The following is a 27,963-nucleotide window of genomic DNA, read 5'->3' on the forward strand; positions in this document are numbered from 1 at the left end:
TTTTGCAATAGTTGCATAACTTTGTCATTCAATGTTGAATAATCAACGTTTTATAATCACATCCCACCTTCAAAACCAAAATTGTATAAAACGCAAGTAGTTCTTCATTTAAGCGACACAAAATAAACAGTCATCGACTGACATCAGAACAACTGAGAGAAAAACCTGGGCACAACAATGTGAGTGTTCTAAAAGTTTTCTTTCAATTTACATGATAATAGTATTTTTTAAAAAGACTGTAACTCAGTATATCTGAAATAATTTGACCTCTCAGCATAAAGGGCTTTTTTTAACTTTGTTTGAGTAAAGTTAATAACATTTTTATACTAAATATGGTTCTATTCATTTCTATACATTCTGCACAAACTGTTAAAATAATATACTGATTTTCAACAATAATTTGTGCATTGATTTGCAATATAACTAAAATTATTTTTCTGCAATACGCAATTTACATTACTTCTAAGTTAGTTATTTTGGAATTGATAGTGTTATTGTGCTGTTTGTTCAAAGCTAACAGTCAACAGATCAATAATATTGAAATCCCTTTTAAAATATATAACATATGTCCCTTGTAAATATCACTTTTATCCAATTTGGGACATAGAACATGGAACATTGAACGGTTCAGCACAGTACAGGCCCTTCAGTTTTATCCTACTCTAAGATCAAACCAACCTACATACCATACATTTATTATCATCCATGTGTCTATCCAACAGTCGTTTAAATGTCCCTAATTTATCTGACTCTATTACCACTGCTGGCAGTGCATTCCACACACCCACCACTACCTCTGACATCTCCCCTAAATCTTCCTCCAATCACCTTAAAAGTATGACTCCTTGTGATAGCCATTTCCACCCTGGGAAAAAGTCTCTAGCTATGCACTCTATTTATGCCTCTCATCACCTTGTACACCTCTATCAAGTCACCCCTCATCCTTCTTTGATCCAATGAGAAAAGTCCTAGATCCCTCAACCATTCTTCATACGACATGCCCTCCAGTCCAGGCAGTATCCTGGTAAATCCCCTCTGCACTCTCTATAAAGCTTCCCACATCCTTCCTATAATGAGGTAACCAGAACTGAACACAATATTCCAAGTATAGTCTGACCAGAGCTTTATAGAGCTGCAGAATAACCTTGTAGTTCTTAAACTCAATCTCCCTACTAATGAAGGCTAACACACCATACACCTTAACCCTATCAACTTTGGTGGCAACTTTGAGGGATCTGTGGACGTGGAGTCCAAGATCCTTTTATTCCTCCACACTGCTAAGAATCCTGCCTTTAACCCCATTATCTGCATTCAAATTCGACCTTCCAAAATGAATCGCTTCACACTTTTCCAGGTTGAACTCTATCTGCCACTTCTCAGCCCAGCTCTGCATCCGCTCAATGTCCCGTTGCCAGCTATAATAGCCCTCCACACTATCTACAGCTCCAATAACCTTTGTGTCATCGGCAAACTTACTAACCCACCCTTCCACTTCCTCATCCAAGTCATTTATAAAAATCACAAAGAGCGGAGGTCTCAGAACAGATCCCTGCGGAATACCACTGGTCACCGAGCTCTGGGCTGAACACTTTCCATCTACCACCACCCTCTGTTTTTTATTGGCCAGCCAATTCTGCATCTCAACAACCAAATTTCCGTGTATCCCATGTCTCCATACTTTCTGAATGAGCCTACCATGGGGAGCCTTATCATACACCTTGCTAAAATCCAAGTACACCACATCCACTACTCTATCTTCATCAATGTGTTGTGTCACATCCTCAAAGAATACAAGGCTTGTGAGGCATGACCTGCCCCTCACAAAGCCATGCTGACTATCCCTAATCAAGCTATGCTTTTCCAAATAATCATAAATCCTGTCTCTCAGAATCCACTCCAATAATTTGCCCACCACCAACATAAGACTGATGGTCTATAATTCCTTGGGTTATCCCTATTCTCTTTCTTGAACAAGCGAATAACATTTGCCACCATCCAGTCAATTGGTACTACTCCAGTGGACAGTGAGGTTGCAAAGATCATTGCCAAAGGTGCAGCAATCTCTTCCCTCGCTTCCCGTAGTAACTTTGGGTATAAGCTGTCTGGCCCAGAGGATCTATCCATCCTCATGTTTTGCAAAATTCCAGCACATCCTCCTTTTTAATATCAACCTGTTCGAGCATATCAGTCTGTTTCACACTGTCCTCACAAACAACAAGGTCCCTCCCACTAGCAAATACTGAAGCAAAGTATTCATTAAAAGGACCTCCCCTACCTCCTCCAACTGCAGGCACAAATTCCCTCCACTGTCCCTGATTGGCCCTACCCTCACTCTGGCCATCATCTTGTTCCTCACATAAATGTAAGAATGCCTTTGGGTTTTCCTTAATCCTAGCCACTAAAGCATTCTCATGTCCCCTTCTAGCTCTCCTAAGTCCATTCTTCACTTCCATCCTGGCTACCTTGTAACCCTCTGAAGCCATGCCTGATCCTCGCTTCCTCAACCTTAAGAGAGGTTTCTCCTTCGTCTTGATTAGATGTTCCACAGCTCTTGTCATCCAAGGTTCCTTCACCCTACCATCTCTGCCATGCGTCAGTGGGACAAACCTATCCAGCACTCACAAGTGCTCCCTAAACAACCTCCACATTTCTATCGTGTATTTCCCTGAGAATATCTGTTCCCAATTTATGCTCCACTGTTCCCGCCTTGTAAATAGCCTTGTAAATCCCCACCCCAAATTAAATAATTTCCCATACAGTCTGCTTCTATCCCTCTCCATGACAATAGTAATGCTCTCCCACTGAGACATCTGATACCTGACCTGGTTCACTGCCAAGCTCCAAATCCAATATGGCCTCCCTTCTAGTCAACCTATCTGCACATTGAGTCAGGAATCCTTCCTGGACACACCTGACAAAATCTGGTCCATCCAAACTATTTGCACTTAGACGTTCCAATCAATGTTACATGATAACTGCCCTGTTACTTCTGCACCTTTCCAAAATTTGCCTCCAAGCTGCTCCTCAATATCTCTGTTGCTATTCGGGAGTCTATAGAAAACTCCCAATAATGTGACTGCTCCTTATCTGCTTCTGACTTCTACCCATAATGATTCAGTAGAGAAACCCTCTTCAATGATCTCCCTTTCTGCAGCTGTGATACCATCCCTGATTAGCAATGCCACTCCCCACCTCTTTTACCTCCCTCCCTATTTCTTTTGAAACATCAAAACCCCAGAACATCCAACAATCATTTCTGCTGCTGTGATATCCAAGTCTCCATAGTGGCCACAACATCGTAGCTCCACATACTGATCCATGCTCTAAGTTCATTACCTTTATTCCTGATTGGAACATCTAAGTGCAAATAGTTTGGATGGACCAGATTTTGTCAGGTGTGTCCAGGAAGGATTCCTGACTCAATGTGCAGATAGGTTGACTAGAAGGGAGGCCATATTGGATTTGGAGCTTGGCAGTGAACCAGGTCAGGTATCAGATGTCTCAGTGGGAGAGCATTACTATTGTCATTACCTTTATTCCTGACACTTCCTGCGTTAAAATAGACACACTTCAACCCATCACACTGACTGCAACTTTGCCCGATCAACTATCTATCCTTCCTCATAGACTCTCTGCATGCTCTATCCTGTTCACCAGCTACCCAATCATCTGATCCATAGCTTTGGTTCCAATCCTCATGCCAAACTAGTTTAAACCCTCCCAAACAGTTCTTGCAAATCTCCTGCCCAGGATATTGGTAGCCCTCCAGTTCAGGTGTAGCCTGTCCTCCTTGTACAGGTCCCACCTTCCCCAGAAGGTATCACAATGATCGATAATGCTTGATAAAACTTAATTTAACATTTAAATGTAGAATTTTCAATCTATTATGAACAATGCATGCTTCAGCAATGACAAGTTGTTAGGTTTCTAACACAAACAAGTCATTGTAAATCTATGCTCTTTTTTTGAACGGGACAATCTCTGCAGTAGAAATCTCATTCTGAGCAGTTCTAAACCTCATTACTTAAGATCAGTAACTTTAAGATAATTTATTTTATCCCCTTTTGAAATGGTAATATTGATGTTAGGACTCTGGATGTGTAGCACTAAAATTGAAAATATCACTATCTGCTAACAATGATACCGACTCCTGAGGCCAGATAGAATGTACTTTGGAGTCTTGAAGCACCAATTTTGCTACCCAGGAAAACTCAGACCCTGAATTGTTGTAGATGCAGAATTTGCCTTAATTATCCTGACACTACACCAGTGGTGGCTGCAACACTGCTTGTTAATACTAACTAATAATTCAAATAAATTTTAACAAAAGTACAAAATTACTTTAAATTTTAAAACATTTGTAAGTGCCATACTGAACAAAGAACAAAGAAAATTTACAGCCCAGGAACAGGCCCTTCAGCCCTCCAAGCCTGAGCCGATCCAGATGTACTGTCTGAACCTGTCAGTCAATTCCTAAGCATCTGTATCCTCTGCTCCTCACCTACTCATGCATCTGTCAGGGTGCATCTTAAATGAATCTACTGTGCCTGCCTCTACTACCTCTGCTTGCAACATGTTCCAGGCACCTGCCACCCTCTGTGTAAAGTACTTGCCAAGGGTATCCCCCTTAAACTTTTCTTGTCTCACCTTTAATGCGTGACCTCTCATTACTGAATCCTTCACCGTGGGAAAAAGCTTATCGCTATGCACCCTGTCTCTACCCTTCATGATTTTGTAGACCTCAATCAGGTCGCTCCTCAATCTCCTTTTTTCTAATGAAAACAATCCTAACCTACTCAACCTCTCTTCATAGCTAGCACTTTCCATACCTGGCAACATTCTTGTAAACCTTCCCTGCACCCTCTCCAAAGTGTCCACATCCTTTTGGTAATGTGGCGACCAGAACTGCATACAGTATTCTAAATTCAGTCTAATCAAAGTCTTGTACAATTTTAACATGACCTGCCAGCTCTTATACTCAATACTCCGTCCCATGAAGGCAAGCATACCAAATGCATCCTTGACTACTTTATCCATCTGTGCAGACACCTTCAGGGTACAATGGACCTGAACTCCCAGATCTCTCTGCTCATCAACTTTTCCCAAGGCTCTTCTGTTTATAGTATAGTACAGATACTACTGTATCTGTAGTTTTAAGCACTTGAAAGCAGTACCTTGACCCAATGTTGGAACAGTAGCAAGAAAAGTATCAAATCAGCTGATGTGAAAATTCCAATGTTTATGGGTTGACATAGCAGAATTAACAATACATTCTTTCTCAATTCTCTGTACATTCTCACTGGTAATCCTGTGTTTTAATCAGTTTTCGCTGGAAATACTGCTTCAGTGCCTCCCAGAAAAACTTTGTTCTGCACATTGGCATAACTGACAGTTTCCCCTGTGACACTTTGAAAAACAAAGAACAAAGATTTAATACAGTTGTCACAATACTGCTGCAGAACTGGTTTGGTAATCCTCTTACAGATCAATACTGTTTCCCTGAAGGTCCATAGCTATCAGACAACCTGGTCTCTCAGTCATTCCTAGAAATAATACTGTTGGTCTAAAGTATTCTCTCCCACACCGTAGGCACAACTCTCCTTGCTTCTAATTGTCAACATCCTCCATTTCCTGAAGAGACAACAGCATTTATAATAAAAAGGCAAAAACGTGGGTTCTTGTTGCACTGTACCTATCTCTGAGCCAGGAGGCCAGGGTTCAAGTCCTACCTGCTCCAGAGGTGTGTAATAACCCCTCTGAAGTGTTTGATTAGAAATTATCTAAGACAATAAATTGGGTGGATTGGTTAAGTTTGGAGTCCACATGTTTCAAGGAAAAAAACAAATAATGCTAAATGAGAAAGAAAATTAAATTCACTGGCTATACCAAGGCAAAATATTGCTTTGCCCAATTAGCCAAGAAGCAAATTCTGTAATCTGAAAGCTAAGGTTAAACTGTGCACATCTAAATTTGTTCTGGTGGCTGTGCACAGAAAGGAATGTCTCAATTATAGTGATGTACTGTCCATTGAAGTCCTAGAGATTGCACACACAAGGCATCTGTACATTGCCTATTGGCTTCTGTTCCTTCTGAATGCACAGTACAGGTGTTCACCTCGACAGGAGATGTAGTTTTAGTTCCTTTATGCAAAACTCAAGGCAGTTTTATGTTCTTTAAAATTCAGATCATTAATAAGGTTTCTCCCATTTTACATTTTATAATAATTATAGTATGAGCTCATTTAGTTGCGGTTGACAAAATTAAAAGTAATTCTTGTCTGCCACTGTAATTAGTCAAATTACACTGTCACACCAGAATCTAAATACAGTGTATAAACAACAGCCCAGCACTAGTTGCAAAAAAGGTTTCATAATATGGGGTAATCTTGGCAAAAAATCACACATGACATCTCTCTTAAAACCCCTGGCATTATTCACACTTACATTTCTTGTCATCTCACTTCTTTTTATGACTGTGTCCTGTACCCTTTCCACAATCCTAAATCGGCTGATGCCATCGCTCCCGCTTCTCCATCCTTTATTGCTTTCAAAAAGTAAAAGTCTATTTCAACTCACTGACTCAGTTTCTATGAGAATAAAAGAGTAAACACTGCATCTAGCAGTTTGGCATCAAGCATCGAGGCAGACCGTCTTGATCACCTGTGATCTGCACCTGCTCATCTGGGATTCTTTGTGTGTTGTATGAGGCAGCATTGCCACCTGGAATTAAGCTGTGTATCAACTTTATTACCAATTTTACTTCTTAAGTTAAAAGTAACAACAACTAGACTTGACACAAGTAATGAATTAAACAATAAGCATAACATGGAATGACAAAAAAGCGATGTGTGCAAAATGAATAGGGCTGGCCTAGAACTTCCTCCTGCCCTTCCAGCGAGGGCCTCCTTCCTTGGCTCAGAAGGGATCACACAGTCATTAGTGTTCTGGGTCCATGAACAATGGAGTACATTTATTTTAAAATATATTTGGGGGGTAAGAGAGGAAACAGGGGTCAAGGGGAGATGGCTTGGTTTCAATAATGCTTTGGTTAAAGCCTCCCATTACCTCTTCCTATCATCCCCATATGGCAGACAGGCTAAGGACTTTCTAGTTGCATGGGGTAGCATACCAATACAGTTTGCAGCTCACATCCTTGAATATGGTTTATTTCTCTCTCGCAAACTGAAAAGCTTGCCCCCCCCCCAAAAAGTTAGCTTATCCCCAGGGGGTAAAATATCTGGGGAAAAATGTTGATTCGGATCCAAATCACATCTGTCAACCATATACTAATGATTCTGGCAAAAGATAGATTTAAATATGCCATAGTAACAACTGAATAATCTAGGAACTGCTAAGAGCAGGAACAATAAATAAAGATAATAAGAATGGAAATAACTGAATAAAACCATGAATTATAAATAAATGTAGATGCTTTGAATTATGCAATGTCAAGTAAATCAGCAGGTAGGAGAGTTGTATTTTGCCTCTACAAGAGAATTAGTGAGAGCTCCTGCTTCTGATTGCAAACCAGGTGACTCTCTCACACATGATAAGAGGATCAAACTCAGCTACGATGATGCTCATGATTAACATTTTGTCAATACCAATTGTTTGACTCATACATAAAAATGACCACTTGTTTGGCACCACAGGTTGCACCGCAGGCAGCAAGCACCATCACGTTGCTATCTGGAGGAAAACATAGAATCTTGGCGTCACACAGGATACAAACAGACCCTTCAATCCAACCAGTCCATGCCGATCATAATCGCAAACTAAACTAGTCCTCCCTGCCTGCATTTGGTCCCTCTAAACCCTGCCTACTCATGTACTTATCGAAGTGTTTTTTAAATGTTGTAACTGTACCCACATTCACCAATTCGTCTCAAAGTTCATTCCATACATGAACCACCCTCTGTGTAAACAAATTGCCTCATGTCTTTTTTAAAAATCTATCTCCTCTCACCTTAAAAATATGCCCTCTAGTCTTGAAATCCCCCACCATTGGAAAAATAAACCTGCCATTCACATTTCTCTGCCCTTCATGATTTTATAAACCTCCTATGCTCTGGGAAAAATATCCCAGCCTATCCAACCTCTCTTTATAACTCAATGGGCTGAAAATTGAAGTTACCCTTCAGAGCAGAAACAACAATCCAGATTTTGCATTGGAATGATGCCAAATTGTTTCTGATTGTATAATGTAATGCAAAATTTCAGTTATCAGTGATTCCCTCTCCTAAAGGTGCACTATTGAAGTCTCTGTAAACTGCAATTGTTACAATTACATTCAACATATCAGAACTTCCTTCTTTTCTTTTTAAAATTACTTTTAAATAGTCACTTGTTAATGCAACATAATTTTTTAATAGAATGCTAAGTCATGGTTCTGAAAAATAAATGTTATATTTGTAAAACGTCAATTTTTCCCCTTTAAAAATACCTGGGTTTTTTTTGTAATAACATACTTAAAAGCTTGTTTACAATATTTCAACTTCTCTGGTGTGCCCCAGCATTTATTTTCATACTCTGCAAAATGTATAAACATTGAAGATTAATACGTGAGTTTTACTTCTTGGTTTGTTGAAAATTATTCAATGTGCTTGGGGGTTTACCCTGCTTGATGACATCACTATTGCTCGCTGCCTGGAGATCACCTTGACTTTGTACCAGTTAAAATTGGGAAAGATGAAATGCACAGCAAAAGAGACCAACAGATCCTTATGGGAAACTCTCTTCAAGGTCAGCATCAAGTAGTGCTGCTTCGCCACTGATTGTAAAATGTAGTCCAGTAGTAATAAAAGTTAAACTAACTTTGCACTGCATTTATATTTCCGAATTCTTCTACTGCCACCTAGTGACTGCATTTGTGGTAGCTAATGACTATATCTTCATTTCCATTAACAAAAAATAAACCTACATAAGTTTTATGTATATCCCTGAAATACTTTTGCCATAGGGGAGGTGCTGGTGTAGCACAATTATCCAGAAACCCCAGACCAAAGTCTGGCCTTCAAATCCCATGGCAGATGGTGAAATTTGAATTCAAGAAAAATCTTGAATTAAAATTGAGCACTGTAGGGATTATTCTAAGATTCAATAATTCAATGTAAACATTGTTGAATGTTATGCAAACTCACCTGGTTCACTTAATGTCCATTAGAGTAAGTAATCTGCCATCCTTACCTTACCTGACTTACATGTGACTGCAGACCCTCAGCAATGTGGTTGAATTAGATTAGATTACTTACAGTGTGGAAACAGGCCCTTCGGTCCAACAAGTCCACACCAACCCGCCGAAGCACAACCCACCCATACCCCTACACCTACCCCTTACCTAACACTACTGGCAATTTAGCATGGCCAATTCACCTGACCTGCACATCTTTGGACTGTGGGAGGAAACGGGAGCACCCGGAGGAAACCCACGCAGACACGGGGAGAATGAGCAAACTCCACACAGTCAGTCGCCTCAGGCGGGAATTGAACCCGGGTCTCTGGCGCTGTGAGGCAGCAGTGCTAACCACTGTGCCACCGTGCCGCCCACTTAAATGCTCTCCTAAAGATCTTGCCTGCCACTCAGATCAAGAGTTATAGAAAGGCAATAAATACTGGCCCAGTCAGCAATGCTCATATCCCTTCACTGAACAGAAAATAAACTAAGGGAATGACCAAAGTTCCAGGGAAGAGTCATACTGGATGGAGCTGAGGGATAGAATGAGTGTTAATCTTCCCAGTCTACTATATCTTTTTCTTGCCAAATATTAGACTTCTTTATTTTTATTTCATTTTTATTTTTATTCATTTTTTTAAAAATGGATACAACTATTGAAGGATTGTAAGATTTATTTTCAAAATATAAACTGAAATTGTGGGACTATATCTATATTGTTTAGATTGGTTGTATTTTTCTCCCCTTAGGTACTGGGCTGGACTAATTATCTTTCTATACCTTGGTCTGACAGAAATTGGGATAAGGTAAGAAATGAATAGTGTACCCAAAGAAGTAAATAGGAGACTGTGATTTAGAAGCACCAATCATGTGTCCTGCAACTTATAGTATCATAGCTGAATGTGATGAGGTCTTTATTTCACCTTGCTCTGAATTCCTAATAAACACAGACTTCTGATCAACTGACCATCACTGCAAAATGCACAGGATTGGGTTTAGGTATTCTGTGACACAGCCAGATATTTTGCCAGCACTCATTGTCTGGACTCACATTTGGAGAATGGCCAACTGGCAAAGTATAGGGGAAAGGCAAAAATGAGTACTGCAGATGCTGGAGATTAGAGTCAAAAGTGTGGTGCTGGAACGGTGTGGTACTAGGGGATGCTAATTACAACACAGCTGAAATTCAAGAATAGTTAGTGCCTTCAGGGAGGAGAATAGGAAAGACACTAATAAGCAAAAGCATAGTGCAGTCAGCTTTTGTCCAGGTACGAGATGGATTACTCTACAAAGTGAGACACTCTATCGTGGATAGTGTAAAACTGGTGTTTTACCATCTCTCATGATTAATCACAGACTACCATCAGTGATACCAATAGAATATCTTTCAGCCTTTTATAAAACAGAAAACAATCATTAACTGGCAAACAGTGCCTGTATTTTCTAGTGTAAACGTGCTTACAAATCAATAGCATATATAGGAAAATACTAGGTTTATACAACAAGTGTAGAGCTTATAAACTTAAAGATCACTTAGGATCTGCTCAATGTTTCAGTGAATAGCTGAGCCATACAAGTCAGGCAGATCCTTGCCCTCTTATAATAGTGATTACAATTTAAAAACACTTAAGTGACTGGAAAGCACTTTGAGACATCCAATGGTTGTACAAACTGCAATATACATGTATGGCTTCCTTTCTTTTTAACTGAACTCAGTCAAACCAATGATAGAGGCCTGAAATTTGGCTACACTGTTCAAATTAAGGAAGAATATAAAGTTTCCAGAGTTTTCACTGCTCATAGTTAGCCAGAAATGCTCGCTAGTTAGTGTTGTTATATATACTGAATGATAATATGTGTGAAAATTCTCACTAAGGTTACTTGTTGAAATAAGGGGAATCATTATGCTGATTCTTTCCATTAGATGATGCAACCCAATACACTCCGCCAAAATCTGTTTGTCAATTCCTGAAGGAGACAGAAATAAGACGAAAAAACTCCAGCAAAAAATCATAAATGGCCCCTTGATTCCTACAGGCATTCAAGTCAGCGCTAGGAGACAACATGAATTGATAAACTTAACTATCTCCTTTCATTGTCCCCCTCAATCAGATGCCAAATGGCCCGAAGTGTTCAGGAACACAAGACAGAATAGCCCTGTAAACTTCCTACTTAATTCATATTGCGTACAGTTCTGGCTGCCACAAAATAGTAAGGATTTGGAAGCATTGGAAAGGGTGCAGAAGAGATTTACCAGGATGTTGCCTGATATGGAAGGAAGGTCTTATGAGAAAGGCTGAGGGACTTGAGGCTGTTTTGGTTAGAGAGAAGAAGGTTGAGAGGTGACTTAAAGAGACAGACAAGACGACCAGAGGATTAGATAGGGTGGACATTGAGAGCCTTTTTCCTCGGATAGTGATGGCTAGCACGGGGAGACATAACTTTAAATTGAGGGGTGATAGGTAGGTTCTTTACTTAGACAGTAGTAAGGGCATGAAATGCCCTGCCTGCAACAGTAGTAGACTGGCCAACATTAAGGGTATTTAAATGGTTATTGGATAAATATATGGATGATAATGGAATAGTGTAGGTGAGATCGGCTTCAGATTGGTTTCACATGTCAACACAACATCAAGGGTCAAAGGGCCTGTACTGAGCTGTAATGTTCTATGTTATATATCTCAAAGATCAAACTTCCTATCTTTACATGTCTTTTAAGCATCTTCAATGGTGTATCTGTCAAAAATGCAAGCATTATTTTAAGATGGATTACTATGCTGAAATGGTGGTCAAGGATGATTTGGCTAATATTTACTTACAATTTTTTTGTTCTTTTATTCATCTTTGAGCAGTGATTCTAAACCAGCTCAATGCAATGAAGTAAAGGAATGTTTCAACTATGACCTTGTTTGTGAAACTTCAGATTATGAGGTGAGAAATGGAGCTCAGAACTACTTCTCAATTCTAGAGTAAAATGAATAAAGTGTGTATAATGTAAGAAGCTGGGAAGTTCATTTCTGCAGGAGTGAATTTCTTTTGCTTTGCATACTGCTTACCTTGGACAAATAGGATTTGAAAAAGAATATTGGATTGATCATTTTTCTTTTGACCTTCAAAACAATAGGCGCTGTATATGATGTCAATAAGCAACATTTGAAAAATATATTTAATCTCTATGAAGTAACTAATGACATCTGAAAGGAAAGGGTTAAAATAGTAATTAGTTGTTGAGTGAGGACACAGTTATTTTACTCTTGAATACAGCTTGAATTTGATCCAGACAAGACTAACAAATGACAATTGACATTCGTCATCAGCCATAAGCATCCTACATGGAATGAGATCAAGTAGTTTCAAACCAGTTTTGATGGGCATGGGTCCAGAAAACAAAACATGTTATTTTAGTGTATAAGTTTACACAGAAATAATCATAAAGCTGGTTAATCTAGGCAAACAGAATCAAAATCATGTAGCTGGGAATAAGATATGCTTTGTTAAGTTTACATGGTTTGATCTTTAGCTAGTTGAACTGACTGTTTGATGTTTAATCTCTGCTTTCCTTTATTGCTCCACATGTAGGTTCGCCATTACAATGCTTCAAAATGGGTTGCTACAAACACTACGTCCTTCTTAATGGAATTTGCCATGTACTCAGGATTCACAAGGCTCTTTCAGTACATTCAGGGCAAAAATGCAGAAGGTACAAATATGAGAACAAAGATTAAATATAACAGGGACAATCATACTAGTTGTAACATTTACTTTCAGAGTTTTATTTCAAAGTTAAAATGGACATTTAACTCAAAATAAATTGCTTAACATCTGGACAAAGCACCATATTGTGTCTATGTAGTCAGGTGCAGTGATTTTGGAAAAGACTAGAGAACTGACAGTGGTCTGCAGGGAGGGAGGAAAGATTAAATGGCACCTACCAAAGCTTGTTCTTACATATTTCTTAGCAATGGCGAGCAAATAAAGTCCGACACCAGGTTGATTGTTGACCAGTGGCTTGACTCCACTGCAGTTTACAAGTATGAGGAGTGACTTGATTTAAGGTCTTGACAAAGTTAATGTGGAAAAGATATTTCCTCTTGTAGGTCAGTCCATATCTAGGGGACCCTGTTTTAAAATTAGGGATCATCTTTTTAAGACAGACATGAGGAGAACTTTTTCACTCATAGGGTTGTGTGACTTTGGAATTCTCTTCCTCAAAAGATGGTGAAGGCAATGCTCACTGAATATTTTTAAGGCAAAGGTAGACAGCTTCTTGTTAGACAAGTGAATGAAGGATTATTGAGTGTAGATCAGAATGTAGAATTTGAAACACAAATATTTCAATCATGGAGTAGGTTCTAGGGGCCAAATGGTCTATTCCCGATCCTATTTCAAATATTCATAGCTGCCTACTTAATTATTTTCTTAAACAAGAATCATTTTTGACACAAGAGCACCCAACAAAGATGGAGGGAATAAATACCTCCTTAAAAATAATCAGAACCATTTTAATTGCAAAGAGTCTGTTTTTGAAAGCCCATGAAAACTACTTTTAACAATTATTGAACAGGTTGTGCCAAGATTCTGTCAAAACTAAGTTGTTAAGTTTTACAAACAAATCTTAAAGCAACAGAGGAAAGTGAAGAGGCAGGGGTCTTTCACAAGTGACACTCCAGAGAATGGAACCTAAAAGACTAAAGCCATGTTGTCAACAAATGAGCAACTGGAACTAATAATCCACAACTGCCTGAAATCAGGGTAAAAGACAGTTTGTCCAGGTCAGACGAGCTTATGGAGACAACAAGAGACAAGGCTACAAGGAATTTGTTTTAAAAATTTCAAGGATTTCAAAATTTGATGTAGTAGGTGTATATGTGTACAGGTCATTCAAGGTGGTAGGACAGGTGGAGAGACTAGTCAATACGGCACACAGTGTCCTTGGCTTTACCAAAAGAGATAGAATACAAGAACGAGGAGGTGATGTTAAATTCGCCTAAGTCATTTGCTGGACCTCAGCTAGAGTACTGTGTACAGCTGTAGGTATCACTTTATAGGAGAGGAGTGAATTCATTGGAGAGATTTCAGAAGCGATTTACATGAACAGTTCCAGATATGAGAAAACTTCAGTTATGAATATAGATTGAAGGAGTTGGGACTGTTCTCTTTTCAGAGAAGACTTGATTGAGGTTCTCAAAATCATGAGAGAGCCGAATGAAGTAGACAGGAATAAGTTGTTCCAATTGATTGAAGGAACAAGAGGGTATATAGGTTTAAAGTGATGTGCAAATAAAGCAAGGGTGATGTGACAAAAAGCTTTTTCACTGTGAGTAGTTAGGATATAGAATACACTGCCTGGAAGTGTGTTGGAGCTAAGTTCAATTGAGACATACAAGAGAGCATTGGATGATTATTTGGATAGAAATAATGTATAAGTTGTTGTGGTTCTGTTCGCCGAGCTGGAAATTTTTGTTGCAAACGTTTCGTCCCCTGTCTAGGTGACATCCTCAGTGCTTGGGAGCCTCCTGTGAAGTGCTTCTGTGGTGTTTCCTCTGGCATTTATAGTGGCCTGTCCCTGCCTCTTCCGGTTGTCAGTTTCAGCTGTCCGCTGTAGTGGCCGGTATATTGGGTCCAGGTCGATGTGTTTGTTGATGGAGTTCATCCACAAACTCCATCAACAAACACATCGACCTGGACCCAATATACCGGCCACTACTGCGGACAGCTGAAACTGACAACCGGAAGCGGCAGGGACAGGCCACTATAAATGCCGGAGGAAACACCACAGAAGCGCTTCACAGGAGGCTCCCAAGCACTGAGGATGTCACCTAGACAGGGGACGAAACGTTTGCAACAAAAATTTCCAGCTCGGCGAACAGAACCACAACAACGAGCACCCGAGATACAAATCTTCACCCAAACTTTGAATAATGTATAAGGGCATGCGGGGGGAAGCAGGAGGTTTTCACTAGATGACGATGTTGGATTGAAGAGCTGGTGCAGGATAATGGGCTGAATGGCCTCCTTCTGCACTGAAACAATTCTGTGATTCTGTGAAATTCAATCAACCTACAAAACAAATACTGACTGTTCAACTACCCTTGTCAATGTTACCTGTAACCTCCAATGCAACAGCCACAACATTCAACTATCCGTTCTTCATGACAATTCAGAGACAGATCCTGTGACCTTCTCCCATGTCCATACTCCAAATCCCACACACCAAGTCTTGTTATCACATGGTCTGCTATTACACACTACCCATTGTTTGCTACTCATAGTCCCCATCAGCAGCCACTCAATCTCCTAGGCTGATTGTTATCTACTCCTTTGCCTGAGAACTGTTCTTTTTCCTCTTTGGGCTCTACCTCGACCTATCATTTACTTCTTACCCTCTCCCTCCAACCTATCCTCTGCATAAAAACTAACCTTTTTCTAGCTACCACCAGTTCTGAAGAAGAGTCACTGGGCCAAAAAGTTTACTCTGATTTCTCTCCACAGATGCAGCTAGACCTGCTGAAATTTTCCAACAATTTCTGCTTTTGTTACAAAATCACATATGTTTCTTTTTGACTTTTATCTTTTTGGACTCAAACGTTAATTCTAATCTATGTGTATAACATCTGTATGTTATTAGTACTTTGCATGTTTTGACATTAATAAACTAACTCTTTTTCCATGCTGTACATCTTTATGACTCTATGAATCTAAAGCTTGGTTAAATTGACTCCTTTCAAAATGTATGCTAATTTGATTCTGGGTGAAAAGGAAGGGATCAGATTTCACATGTGACTGAGGGTCAGGTGATTAAAAGAGGGAAGCCAGTTCATGCCTTCTCCCTGTGAGCTTAACAGTTTTGGATATCCCTCTTGGAACTGTAACAAACTGGGAAACATAGGACATAGAAGGGCTGATGAAGAGCTCCTGCATGAAATGTCGATTTTCCTGCTCCTCGGATGCTGCCTGACCAGCTGTGCTTTTCCAACCCACTCTAATCTTTATAGAGCAGTCTAGCACAGTACAGTCCCTTCAGTTTTATCCTACCCTAAGATCAAACCAACCTACATACCATACATTTTATTATCACCCATGTGCCTAACCAACAGTCGTTTAAATGTCCCTAATGTATCTGACTCTACCACCACTGCTGGCAGTGCATTCCACACACTCACCACTCTCTGTGTAAAGAACCTACCTCTGACATCACTCCTAAACATTCCTCCAATCACCTTAAAATTATGATCCCACGTGAAAGCCATTTCTGCCCTGGGAAAAGGTCTCTTGCCATTCTCGCTATCAATGCTTCTCATCATCTTGTACACCTCTATCAAGTCACCTCTCATCCTTGTTAGCTCCCATGAGAAAAGCCCTAGCTTCCTCAACCTTTCTTCATAAGACATGCCCCCCCAGTCCAGGCAGCATCCTACTAAGTCTTCTCTGCACTCTCTCTGAAGTTTCCACATACTTCCTATAACGAGGCAACCAGAATGAACACAGTATTCTAAGTGTGATCTAACCAGGACTCAATGTAGCTGCAGAATAACCTTGTAGCTCTTAAACTCAATTCCTCTGTTAACGAAAGCCAACACACCATACACCTTCTTAACAACTCTATCAACTTGGTTGGCAACTTTGAGGGATCTGTGAATGTGGACCCCTGTTCCTCCATAATGCCAAGGATCCTGCCTTTAACCCTGTAATCTGCATTCAAATTTGACCTTCCAAAATGAATCACTTCACACTTTTCCAGGTTGAACTCCATCTGCCACTTCTCAGCCCAGCTCTGCATCCTGTCAATGTCCCATTGCAATCTACACAGTCTTCCACACTACCCACAGCTCCAACAACTTCTGTGTTATCAGCAAACTTACTAACCCACCCTTCCACTTCCTCATCCAAGTCATTCATAAAAATCACAAAGAGGAGAGGTCCCAGAACAGATCCCTGCAGAACACCACTGGTCACCGTGCTTCAGGCTAAATACTTTCCATCTACTACAACCGTTTCTCTTCTGGGCCAGCCAATTCTGTATCCAGACAGCTAAATTTCCATGTATCCCATGCCTCTTTACTTTCTGAATAAGCCTACCATGGGGAACCTTATCAAACACCTTGTTAAAATCCATGTACGCAACATTCACTGCTCTACCTTCATCAATGTGTTTGTCACATCCTCAAAAAATTCAACAAGGCTTCTGAGGCATGACCTGCCCCTCACAAAGCCATGCTGACTATCCCTAATCAAGTTATGCTTTTCCAAATAATCATAAATCCTGTCTCTCAGAATCCTCTCCAATAATTTGCCCACCACCAATGTAAGATTGACTGGTCTGTAATTCCCAGGATTATCCCTATTCCTTGTCTTGAACAAGGGAAAAGCATTTGCCACCTTCCAATCATATGGTACTACTACAGTGGAGAGTGAGGTTGCAAAGATCACTGCCAAAGATGCAACAATCTCTTCCCTCACTTCCCGCAGTAACCTTGGGTATATCCAGTCTGACCCAGAAACCCATCTATCCTCATGTTTTTAAAAATTTCGAGCACATCCTCCTTCTTACCATCAACCTATTCGAGCATATGAGCCTGCTTTACGTTATCATCACAAACAATAAGGTCCCTCTCACTAGTGAATACTGAAGTAAAGTATTCATTAAGGACCTCCCATATGTCCTCCGACTCTAGGCACAAGTTCCCTCCACTATCCCTGACTGGCCCAACCCTCACTCTGGCCAACCTCTTTTTCCTCACATAACTGCAGAACACCTTTGGGAATTTCCTTAATTCTACCCGCCAAAGCTTTTTCATGCCCACCTTCTACCTCTTCTAAGTCCATTCTTTAGTTCCTTCCTGGTTACCTTGTAATCTTCTAGAGTCCTGTCTGATCCTTGCCTCCTCAACCTTAAGTAAGCTTCCTTCTTCCTCTTGATTAGATATGTCATACCTCTTGACATCTAAAGTTCCTTCACCCTACCATCCCTTCCTTGCCTCAGTGGGACGAAATTATCCAGCACTCACAGCAAGTGCTCCCTGAACAACCTCCACATTTCTGTCTTGCATTTCCCTGAGAATATCTGTTCCCAATTTATGTTCCACAGTTCCTGCCTAATAACAGTGTAATTCCTCCTCCCCCAATTAAATACTAGCCTCGGGTCTGGTTGTGACAAACCCCACTCTAAGGTTGCTTTGAGAAAGCTTTTAAAGAGAGATAGAAAAGCAGAGTAGTTTAGGAAAGGAAAACTATCAAAAGCTTTATCATCAATTTCGAGTCATGCACAGGATAATGCAAAGCAAATGGAATTAAGACAGCAGGGTGTTGAGGAGTAAAAAATAGAAATATAGAGCTGCCACATATCATAGAATTAAGGTAAGGTGAGGATGTAGCAGGAACTAAAGCTGAGAGCCAAGACTTTAAATTTAAACCCATTACGGGACAGGCAGCCAACGAAGAATAGAAAGAAAGGGAGATAAGGAAGTTGTAGTTAAGGCAGGTACATGTCATGGAGGTGCTGGTGTTAGACTGGGATGGACAAAGTTAAAAATGGACAACACCAGGTTATAGCCCAAAAGGTTCATTTGAAAGTACAAGCTTTTGGAGCGCTGCTTCTTTGTCAGGTATCTAGCTGTGTGATATTTAACTTAATGTACAGTCGCCCACCATTGTTTGATTAACCTTGTCTCCAATACCATAAAATCTAGTAATGCTTGTACAACAGGTTCTGCCCATGCGACATTCACATAGGTCAGTATGTTGGTTAAGGTCATAGAGTCATAGAGATGTACAGCACGGAAAGGCAAGGCTGAGAAGTGGCAGATGGAGTTTAATTCAGATAAATGCGAGGTGCTGCATTTTGGGACCCGACATGCCAAATCTTAGCAGGACCTTTATACTTAATGGTAAGGTCCAAGGGAGTGTTGCTGAACAAAGAGATCTTGGAGTGCAGGTTCATAGCTCCTTAAATGTAGAGTCTCAGGTAGATAGGATGGTGAAGAAGGCATTTGGTATGCTTTCCTTTATTGGTCAGAGTATTGAGTACAGGAGTTGGGAGGTCGTATTGCGGCTATACAGGACATTGGTTAGGCCACTGCTGGAATATTGCGTGCACTTCTGGTCTCCTTCCTATCGGAAAGATGTTGTGAAACTTGAAAGGGTTCAGAAAAGATTTACAAGGATGTTGCCAGGGTTGGAGGATTTGAGCTATAGGGAGAGCTGGCAGGTGGGACTAGATTGGGTTGGGATATCTGGTCAGCATGGACAGGTTGAACCGAAGAGTCTGTTTCCACGCTGTACATCTCTATGACTCTATGACTGATTAGGGATAGTTAATATGGTTTTATGCATGGGAAATCATGTCTCACAAACTTGGTTGAGTTTTTTGAAGAAGTAACAAAGAGATTGATGAGGGCAGAGCGGTAGATGTGATCTATATGGACGTCAGCAAGGCGTTTAACAAGATTCCCCATGGGAGACTGGTGAGCAAGGTTAGATCTCATGGGATACAGGGAGAACTTACCATTTGGATACAGAACTGGCTCGAAGGTAGAAGACAGAGGGTGGTAGTGGAGGGTTGTTTTTCAGACTGGAGGCCTGTGACCAGTGAAGTGCCACAAGGACTGGAGGCCTGTGACCAGTGAAGTGCCACTACTTTTCATCATTAATATAAATGATTTGGATGACAGCATAAGAGGTACAGCTACAAAGTTTGCTGTATAAAAATCTTTGCCTGACTACAGATGGGAATTCATCCAACTTTCACTATAACATCAGTATTTACCCAATTTCTCCAAATTTGTCAATCTAGCAAAAAAATACAATTGTAGAATAGGAGAACTATTTTGCTTCATATTGAACAAGTACTAACAGTGTTATTTAAACACAGGCAAAAATATTGACATGACAGCTCCAGTTCTGCTGAAGATACCTCAAGATAAACATTTCTTAGATATCAAGACCTACACCATCCATTTTTTGTTGCCAGCTAGTAATCAGCAGAATCCACCAGCACCCATTGACACTAATGTGAGTAGATAGATGGTTCAACTTTTGTTGAAACTGAATGTTGAACCAATTTAATTTTAACGTACAAGTTTGCTGTAATTCTGCTGTACTGAATAGAGTGGGTTCTTTCTTGATTAATATGTTTTATTGAAATCTGTCTTTTGATTAAATTTTTAAAAATTTAAACCTAAGTACTAAGTTAGCCTAGAGCACTGTTTTTTAGGACAAAAAGGACAGTGCTATTTTCTTGATCTGTAGATTGCGAAGGAGCAAAGATGGACTTTAATACAGTGAAATGCTCTTCCTGTCAGATATTAGTGTTTCCATGTTACTGATGATTGTGTCTGCAGTAAATGTGTTTGGTTGCAAATCCTATCACATTGCATGGATCGGTTGCAGCGACAGATAGAGGCAATGAGGAATTTACAAGAGTGAGAGGATGTGATGGATGGCAGTTATAGGAAGGGAGAAAAGCTACAGATACAGTCAGGTAGATGGGTTAACTCCAGGAAGGGTAGGCAGGTAATGCAGGAGTTTCCCCATTTCAAACATTTCAAAATGTAGGAGGTGATGGATTCTCAAGGGAATGTAGCATGAACAGCCAAGTTTATGGTTTCGAGACAGGCTATAAGGCAATGAAGGGCATGTCGGGTTCCAAGCAATCAACTGTGAAGGGGACACTCTAGTCAGAGGCACAGAAACACGTTTCTGCAGCTAGCAGCAAAAAATCAGAACGGTGTGTTGCTTCCCTGGTGCCAGGATCAAGGATGTCTCAGAGAGGGTGCAGAATGTTCTCAAAGTTGAGAGGGACCAGCAGACGGTCATTGTACACATTGGAACCAACCACATAGGAAAGGAAAAGGATGAGATTCTCAAGGGAGAATATAGAAAGTTAGGTGGGAATTTAAAAAGGAGGTCCTCGAGGGTAGTAATATCTGGATTACTCCCAGTGCTATGAGCTACTGAGGGTAGGCATAGGAAGATGGAGCAGATGAATACATGGCTGAGGAGCTGGCGCATGGGAGAAAGGTTCACGTTTTTGGATCATTGGAATCTCATCTGGGGTAGAAGTGACCTGTACAAGAAGGACGGATTGCATCTAAATTGGAAGGGGACTAATATACTGGCAGGGAGAGTTGCTAGAGATGCTCAGGAGGATTTGGGGGGGAGCCATGGAACCCAGGCAAATAGTGAGGAAAGAGATCAATCTGAAACTGGTACAGTTGGGAAAGGGGGCGAGTCAAACAGTAAGGGCAGGAAGGAACAAAGCAACAAGGTAGGACTAAGAAATTGAGGAGAAAGTGAGGTCTGCAGATGCTGGAGATCAGAGATGGAAATGTGTTGCTGGAAAAGCGCAGCAGGTCAGGCAGCATCTAGGGAACAGGAGAATCGACGTTTCGGGCAATTCCTGAAGAAGGGCTAATGCCCGGAACGTCGATTCTCCTGTTCCCTAGATGCTGCCTGACCTGCTGCACTTTTCCAGCAACACATTTCCAGGACTAAGAAATTAAACTGCATTTATTTCAATGCAAGTTGCCTAACAGGGAAGGCAGATGAACTCAGGGCATGTTTAGGAACATGGGACTGTGATATCATAGCATTACAGAAACGTGGCTCTGGGATGGACAGGAGTGGCAGTTTAATGTTCCAGGATACAAAACCTATAGGAAGTATAGAAAGGGGACCAAGAGAGGAGGGAGAGTAGTGTTTTTGATAAGGGATAGTATTACTGTTGTACTTAGGGAGGATATTCTGGGAATACAACCAAGGAAGTTGTTTGGGTGGAACTGAGAAATAAGAAAGGAATGATCACCTAATTGGGATTGTATTATAGACCCTCTAATAGCGGGAAATTGAGAAACAAATTTGTAAGGACATTTTAGTTATCTGTAAGAATGATAGGGTGGTTATGGTAGGGGATTTTAACTTTCCAAACATAGACTGGGACTGCCATAGTGTTAAGGATTTAGATGGAGAGGAATTTGATAAGTGTATACAAGATTCAATATGTGGGTGTACCTACTAGAGAAGGTGCAAAACTTGACCTACTCTTGGGAAATAAGGCAGGGCAGGTGACCGAGTGTCAGTGGAGAAGCACTTTGGGACCAGCGACCATAATTCTATTAACTTTAAAATAGTGATGGAAAAAAGTTGAAGTTCTAAATTGGTGGAAGGCCAATTTTGACAGTATTAAGCAAGATCTTTCAAAAGCTGATTGGGGGCAGATGTTCGCAGGTAAAGAGGCGGCTCGAAATCAGGAAGCCTTCAAAAATAAGATGAGAGTCCAGAGACAGTATATTCCTGTTAGGGTGAAAGGAAAGGATAGTAGGTGTAGGGAATTCTTGATAACGAGAGAAATTAAGGTTTTGGTAAAAGAAAAGAAGGAAGCATATGACAAGTATAGACAAGAGAGATCAAGTGAATCCTTAGAAGAGTATAAAAGCAGTAGGAGTATACTTAAGAGGGAAATCAGGAGGGCAAAAAGGGTACATGATAGTTTTGGCAAATAGGGTTAAGGAGAATCCAAAGGGTTTTTATAAGTACATTAAGGACAAAAGGGTAATTGGGGAGATAAAATCAGTAAGGCAGCCTTTATGTGCAGCTGCATATATGGGCAAGATACTAAATGAGTACTTTGTGGCAGTGTTTACTGTGGAGAAGGACATGAAATGTATAGAATGTGGGGAAATAGAAGGTGACATCTTGAAAAATGTCCATATTACAGAGGAGGTGGTGCTGGATGTCTTGAAATGCATACAAAAGGATAAATCCCCAGGACTGATCAGGTGTACCCGAGAACTCTGTGGGAAGCTAGGGAAGTGATTGCCGGGCCCCTTGCTGAGATACTTGGATCATCGATAGTCACAGGTCAGGTGCCAGAAGACTGGAGGGTGGCTAACATGGTGCCACTATTTTTAAAAAGGTGGTTAAAAAAGCCAGGGCACCATAGACAAGTGAGCCTGACATCGGTGGTGGGTAAGTTGTTGCAGGAAATCCTGAGGGATAGGATTTACATGTATTTGGAAAAGCAAGGACTAATTAGGGATAGTCACCATGGCTTTGTGCATGGCAAATCATGTCTCACAAACTTGACTGAATTTTTTGAAGAAGTAACAAAGAGGATTGATGAGTGCAGAGCTGTAGATATAATCCATATGGACTTTAGTAAGGTGTTCAACAAGGTTCCTCATGGGAGACTGGTTAGCAAGGTTAGATCTCATGGAAGACAGAGAGAACTAGCCATTTGGATATAGAACCAGTTCAAAGGCAGAAGACAGAGTGTGTTTGTGGAGGGTTGCTTTTCAGACTGGAGGCCTGTCACCAGCGGAGTGCCACAAGGCTCGGTGCTGGGTCCACTACTTTCCGTCATTTATATAAATGATTTGGATGTGAACAGAGGAGGTATAGTTAGTAAGCTTGCAGGCAGATGGGACTAGATTGGGTTGGGATATCTGGTCGGCATGGATGGGTTGAATTGAAGGGTCTGTTTCCATGCTGTATATCTCTATGACTCTACGACAGCAAAATTAGAGGTGTAGTGGACAGCGAAAAAGGTTACCTCAGAATACCTTGCAGTGCAGCTTCATAGTTCCTTGAAAGTAGAGTTGCAGGTAGACAGGATAGTGAAGAAGACATTTGGTATGCTTTCCTTTATTGGTCAGAGCATTGAGTATATGAGTTGAGAGGTCATATTGCGGCTGTATCGGACATTGGTTAGGCAATTTTTGGAATATTGCATGCAGTTCTGGTCTCCTTCCTATTGGAAGGATGTTGTGAAACTTGAAAGGTTTCAGAAAAGATTTACAAGGATGTTCTGAGAATTGGAGGATTTGAGCTTTAGGGAGAGACTGAATAATCAGGGGCTATTTTCCCTGGAGCGTCGGAGGCTGAGGGATGACCTTCTAGAAGTTTATAATATCATGAGGGGCATGGATAGGATAAACAGACAAGGTCTTTCCCTGGGGTGGGGGAGTCCGAAACTAGAACTAGAGGGCATAGGTTCAGGGTGAGAGGGGAAAGATATAAAAGGGACCGAAGAAGTAAACTTTTCATGCTGAGGGTGGTCCGTGTATGGAACGAGCTGTCAGAGGAAGTGGTGGAGGCTGGTACAATTACAGCATTTAAAAGGTATCTGGATGGTTATATGAATAGGAAGGCTTCAAAGGGATATGGGCCAAGTGCTGGCAAATGAGACTAGATTAGGTTAGGATTTCGAGTTGGCATGGATAAGTTGGACCAAAGGGCCTGTTTCCATGCTGTACATCTCAATGACTCTATGAATCTAATGTGCCTTATTTGTTTAAATTCTGCCTTCCTTCTTCTTTCCTTCTTCCTTGTTTGCTTTGATGATATATATCATTCACTGGCTGAAGAGTGAAGCAGCTCCAAGTGTTCAGTGACTGTCAATCTTTATATGGTCATGAAATATGCACAGCTTAACAGGGTGAATCACTGCTCAATCTCCTCACCCTACGTGAGGAAAGCATCTGGCCAATCAGAATAACCTTGAATAGTATGTTGTCAATCAGAAGATGTGCATACAGGAAACCAGCAAAGGATAGTTCAGGGTTAGGTTTCCAATACATGCCATATTACATCTTAAAATTGGTATTAATGTGCTTTGAAATAAATGTGCATTTTGAGAAGATTTGCAGCTCAGGTTGAGGTTCTGGATGTAGGTTTGCTCACTGAGCTGGAAGATGCATTTTCAGATGTTTCGTCACTATACTAGGTAACATTATCAGTGAGCCTCCGGATGAAGGCTTCATCTGAAGGCTCACTGATGATGTTACTTAGTATGGTGACGAAACATCTGAAAACACGCCTTCCAGCTCAGCAAGCAAAGCTTCATCCATAAATGTGCATCATTAGATAGGGTTGGCTTATCCAAATTGATTATTAATTGTCCACTTCTTATTAATTTATGATTCAGTACATTTGACCCCTGCAGCACAATGACTTGAAACTAATTTCTAGTTTTTTTTATAGTCAGTGAGTTGCTGCTTGACACTTCAAACAAGGAAGTTTTATGTATACTTGATATATTTTTAAAACCTTAATTCAATTCTTTAACTTAATCTTAGCATCTCCTTTCGATGTAAACTCGAAGTCAATAGTAACGCTTGCTCCCACCATTCAGCAACATTGTGAAGAGCAGCGTGGTAGTCCTCAAAGTTTTCTGTTACTACTGATGGTCGACTATCATGATTCTGCCTATCACATTGGACCAGGAGTTTAATACATACTAAATTTCAGACATAAACCTAAAACATGCAATTCTATGGCACTTAATATTTAGTGAACAGGGCAGTTTTAAAGAAGGAATTTATTTTATCACTGATTCCATTATTTTCCATCTTAACATTTTGACATTTTTTTCTTTTATATTAAACAGGTTTACTTCATTGATTTCCCAGATATGTATGCCTATGTGAAATCGTTTGGTGGTTGGTTAATGACATTGAATTCAAAATCCAATGCCAAGAGTTTGAAACAGCAGCTGGAAAATGCTGCCGAACAATTTGATTCCAGTTTTTATTTTGGCGCTGGCTACAATAGGTAATGATTTAATGCATGTTCAGCAGTCCTTTGCTTTAAAGTAATCTTTATCCAGGTAATTGAGTGAACTGATACACAATGTGTTACATTGCATGGAGCAGGGCAGGCAATCACATCTGCCATCCTCTATATTGAATTCACAAATTTAACTATAATGAAATGGTGATGTACAAAGAGCAATACAATGACACGATGAGTTTCCCCTTAAAAGAAGCATAAAAAATAGGAGCGTTGTAGGCCATTCTACCTGCTCTATATTGTATGTTCATGGCCAATCATCCAACTTAGAACCCTGTTCCTGTTTTCTCCTGATGCACTTTGATCTCTTTAGCACCAAGAATTATATTAACTCCTTCTTGAAAATAGTCAATGTTTGGCCTCAACAGCTCTTTGTGGCAGAGAATTCCACAGGTTCACCACTCTCTATGTAAAGAAATTTCTTTTCATCTCAGTTCTAAATGGCCTAAACTGGATATTAAAAAAGATATAGATCTATAATATCTCAAATGATGAGTTCAAACACTGGCTACTCAAGTGACACAAGAAAAGTCAAAATATTTCCCATCCAGCAGAAAGGAAGACCAATTTGCATATACACTTAGTAGTACTGACTGTGGAGATGGTTCTATTTTGCTTGAATTTTTTTGTCTCCCTTACATTGTCCTAGAAGAGTGTGTTATGATCCCAGTTGGTGAAGCTACTGGACAAGTCAGATCTCAGATGGAAATCCAGCTTGACCGATCAGATTTTATTTTTCATTCAATTTGACAAGGTGGTCTTTCAGTGAAATGGTACAATTTTGTTTTAACAAGAAACCAGAAGTTTATTATGCACCAGGCCACTTGCATATAACATAATTTGAAAGATTTCAAATCACACAGTAAAATAAAATCCTATCTACCCCAACATCCTTTACAGTGCAGAAATACCAGAAACAGCTCGCTTCTCAATTACATCTATAGGTTTCATTTAACTATTGCTATCAACTCCCAGTCTTCAGAGTTTGATAGAGTTTTCCTTAAAGTATTACACAACCAAACTTGAACATTCTTAGCTTCAGATAACTCCATCACATTTTTAACAAAACATGTCAGGTCCATGATTTTCAAACTAAAATCTTTACTCTGAAGTAACCTATTTCCTCACTGTTCTGAGAAGACTGTCTTATATCTAACCCATCTAGGAGAAGACTGTCTTGTATCTAACCTCAACCATGTTCTGTGAACTGAAACCAAAAATTTGCTATTCTCTGGGTCTTTCCCCAGGCAAAAGAAAAATCCTTTCCTGATTCTTCTAAACTAAAGGCAACTAATGCTTTTCAATGTTTGCTCTTTTCAATCATAAAACTCGCACTTCGCAAACAAATCCACATTATCACTCTAGAACTGCCCCCTCATAATGGTTTAAAAATCATGACTTCAGAAAAAAAATGACAAGTTAATTATTTAACTCACTCATAGACAGAAACCACTAGTTCAAAATCCAAATTCTAAAACAAATGTAATTAATATATATAAATCACACACTTAACATCACTATTAAAAACTAAAGAAAAAGACTGGGGGCAATTCTCCATTCTGTCATGTATGTTGTGAATATTAGTTTGCAATTTTAATTTCAATAAAAATTAATTTTTAAAATTTCTTTTTCATTCAGTCCAAAGACATTAACTGGTCGACATAATGAAGTGTGGTATATTGCAGAAGGTACACCAATCTGTCAAGCCCCATGATCTCATCAAAAGGAAGCACCAAAAGAATCTTCAAGGGACTTATTTTCTGTCCATAGTACAACTGATAACTATAATCACAGCATTTAGATTTTAGCTTTGTAGAAAGTAAAACTAAAGTATTATTTGTCTAGCTTCATATCTATGGTATACTCTTTTTCCACTTAAAAAACACAATGATCATTAATATAGTTTTATGACTGGTCAAGGGGGCCACGATATAGAGCATCCTCTCCTGAAACCGAACTTCAACATAAATTAAGCCAAGCTGATGAAAATCCTCAGTGGGATTGCAGAGTCTGTAGAATGACAATGTTGATGGTTTCATTTGCATCAATGTTTTGTTATTTCAGCAAAGCATTACCCTACTGCAGATAATTGTTGGTATTGAATGAATAGGAATGGTAGAAAGATAGAAAGATTTGTATCCACATGGCAGCTGTGGAATTTAAATTTAGATTAGATTAGATTAGATTACTTTACAGTGTAGAAACAGGCCCTTCGGCCCAACAAGT

At 40.0% G+C, this 27,963-nt stretch overlaps 1 protein-coding gene across 1 annotated transcript; it reads left to right on the forward strand.

Moving 5' to 3' along the window:
- On the forward strand, nucleotides 1–27,963 carry LOC122552332 (heme-binding protein 2-like). Its single transcript, XM_043695086.1, has 7 exons — nucleotides 1–179; nucleotides 9,921–9,977; nucleotides 12,024–12,102; nucleotides 12,751–12,871; nucleotides 20,042–20,181; nucleotides 25,556–25,719; nucleotides 27,376–27,963. Coding segments are annotated over exons 1-7 (639 nt in total). The 5' UTR covers nucleotides 1–177; the 3' UTR covers nucleotides 27,452–27,963.

This window comes from Chiloscyllium plagiosum, chromosome 8 (genome assembly GCF_004010195.1).
Source record: "Chiloscyllium plagiosum isolate BGI_BamShark_2017 chromosome 8, ASM401019v2, whole genome shotgun sequence".
Taxonomy (NCBI): Eukaryota; Metazoa; Chordata; class Chondrichthyes; order Orectolobiformes; family Hemiscylliidae; genus Chiloscyllium; species Chiloscyllium plagiosum.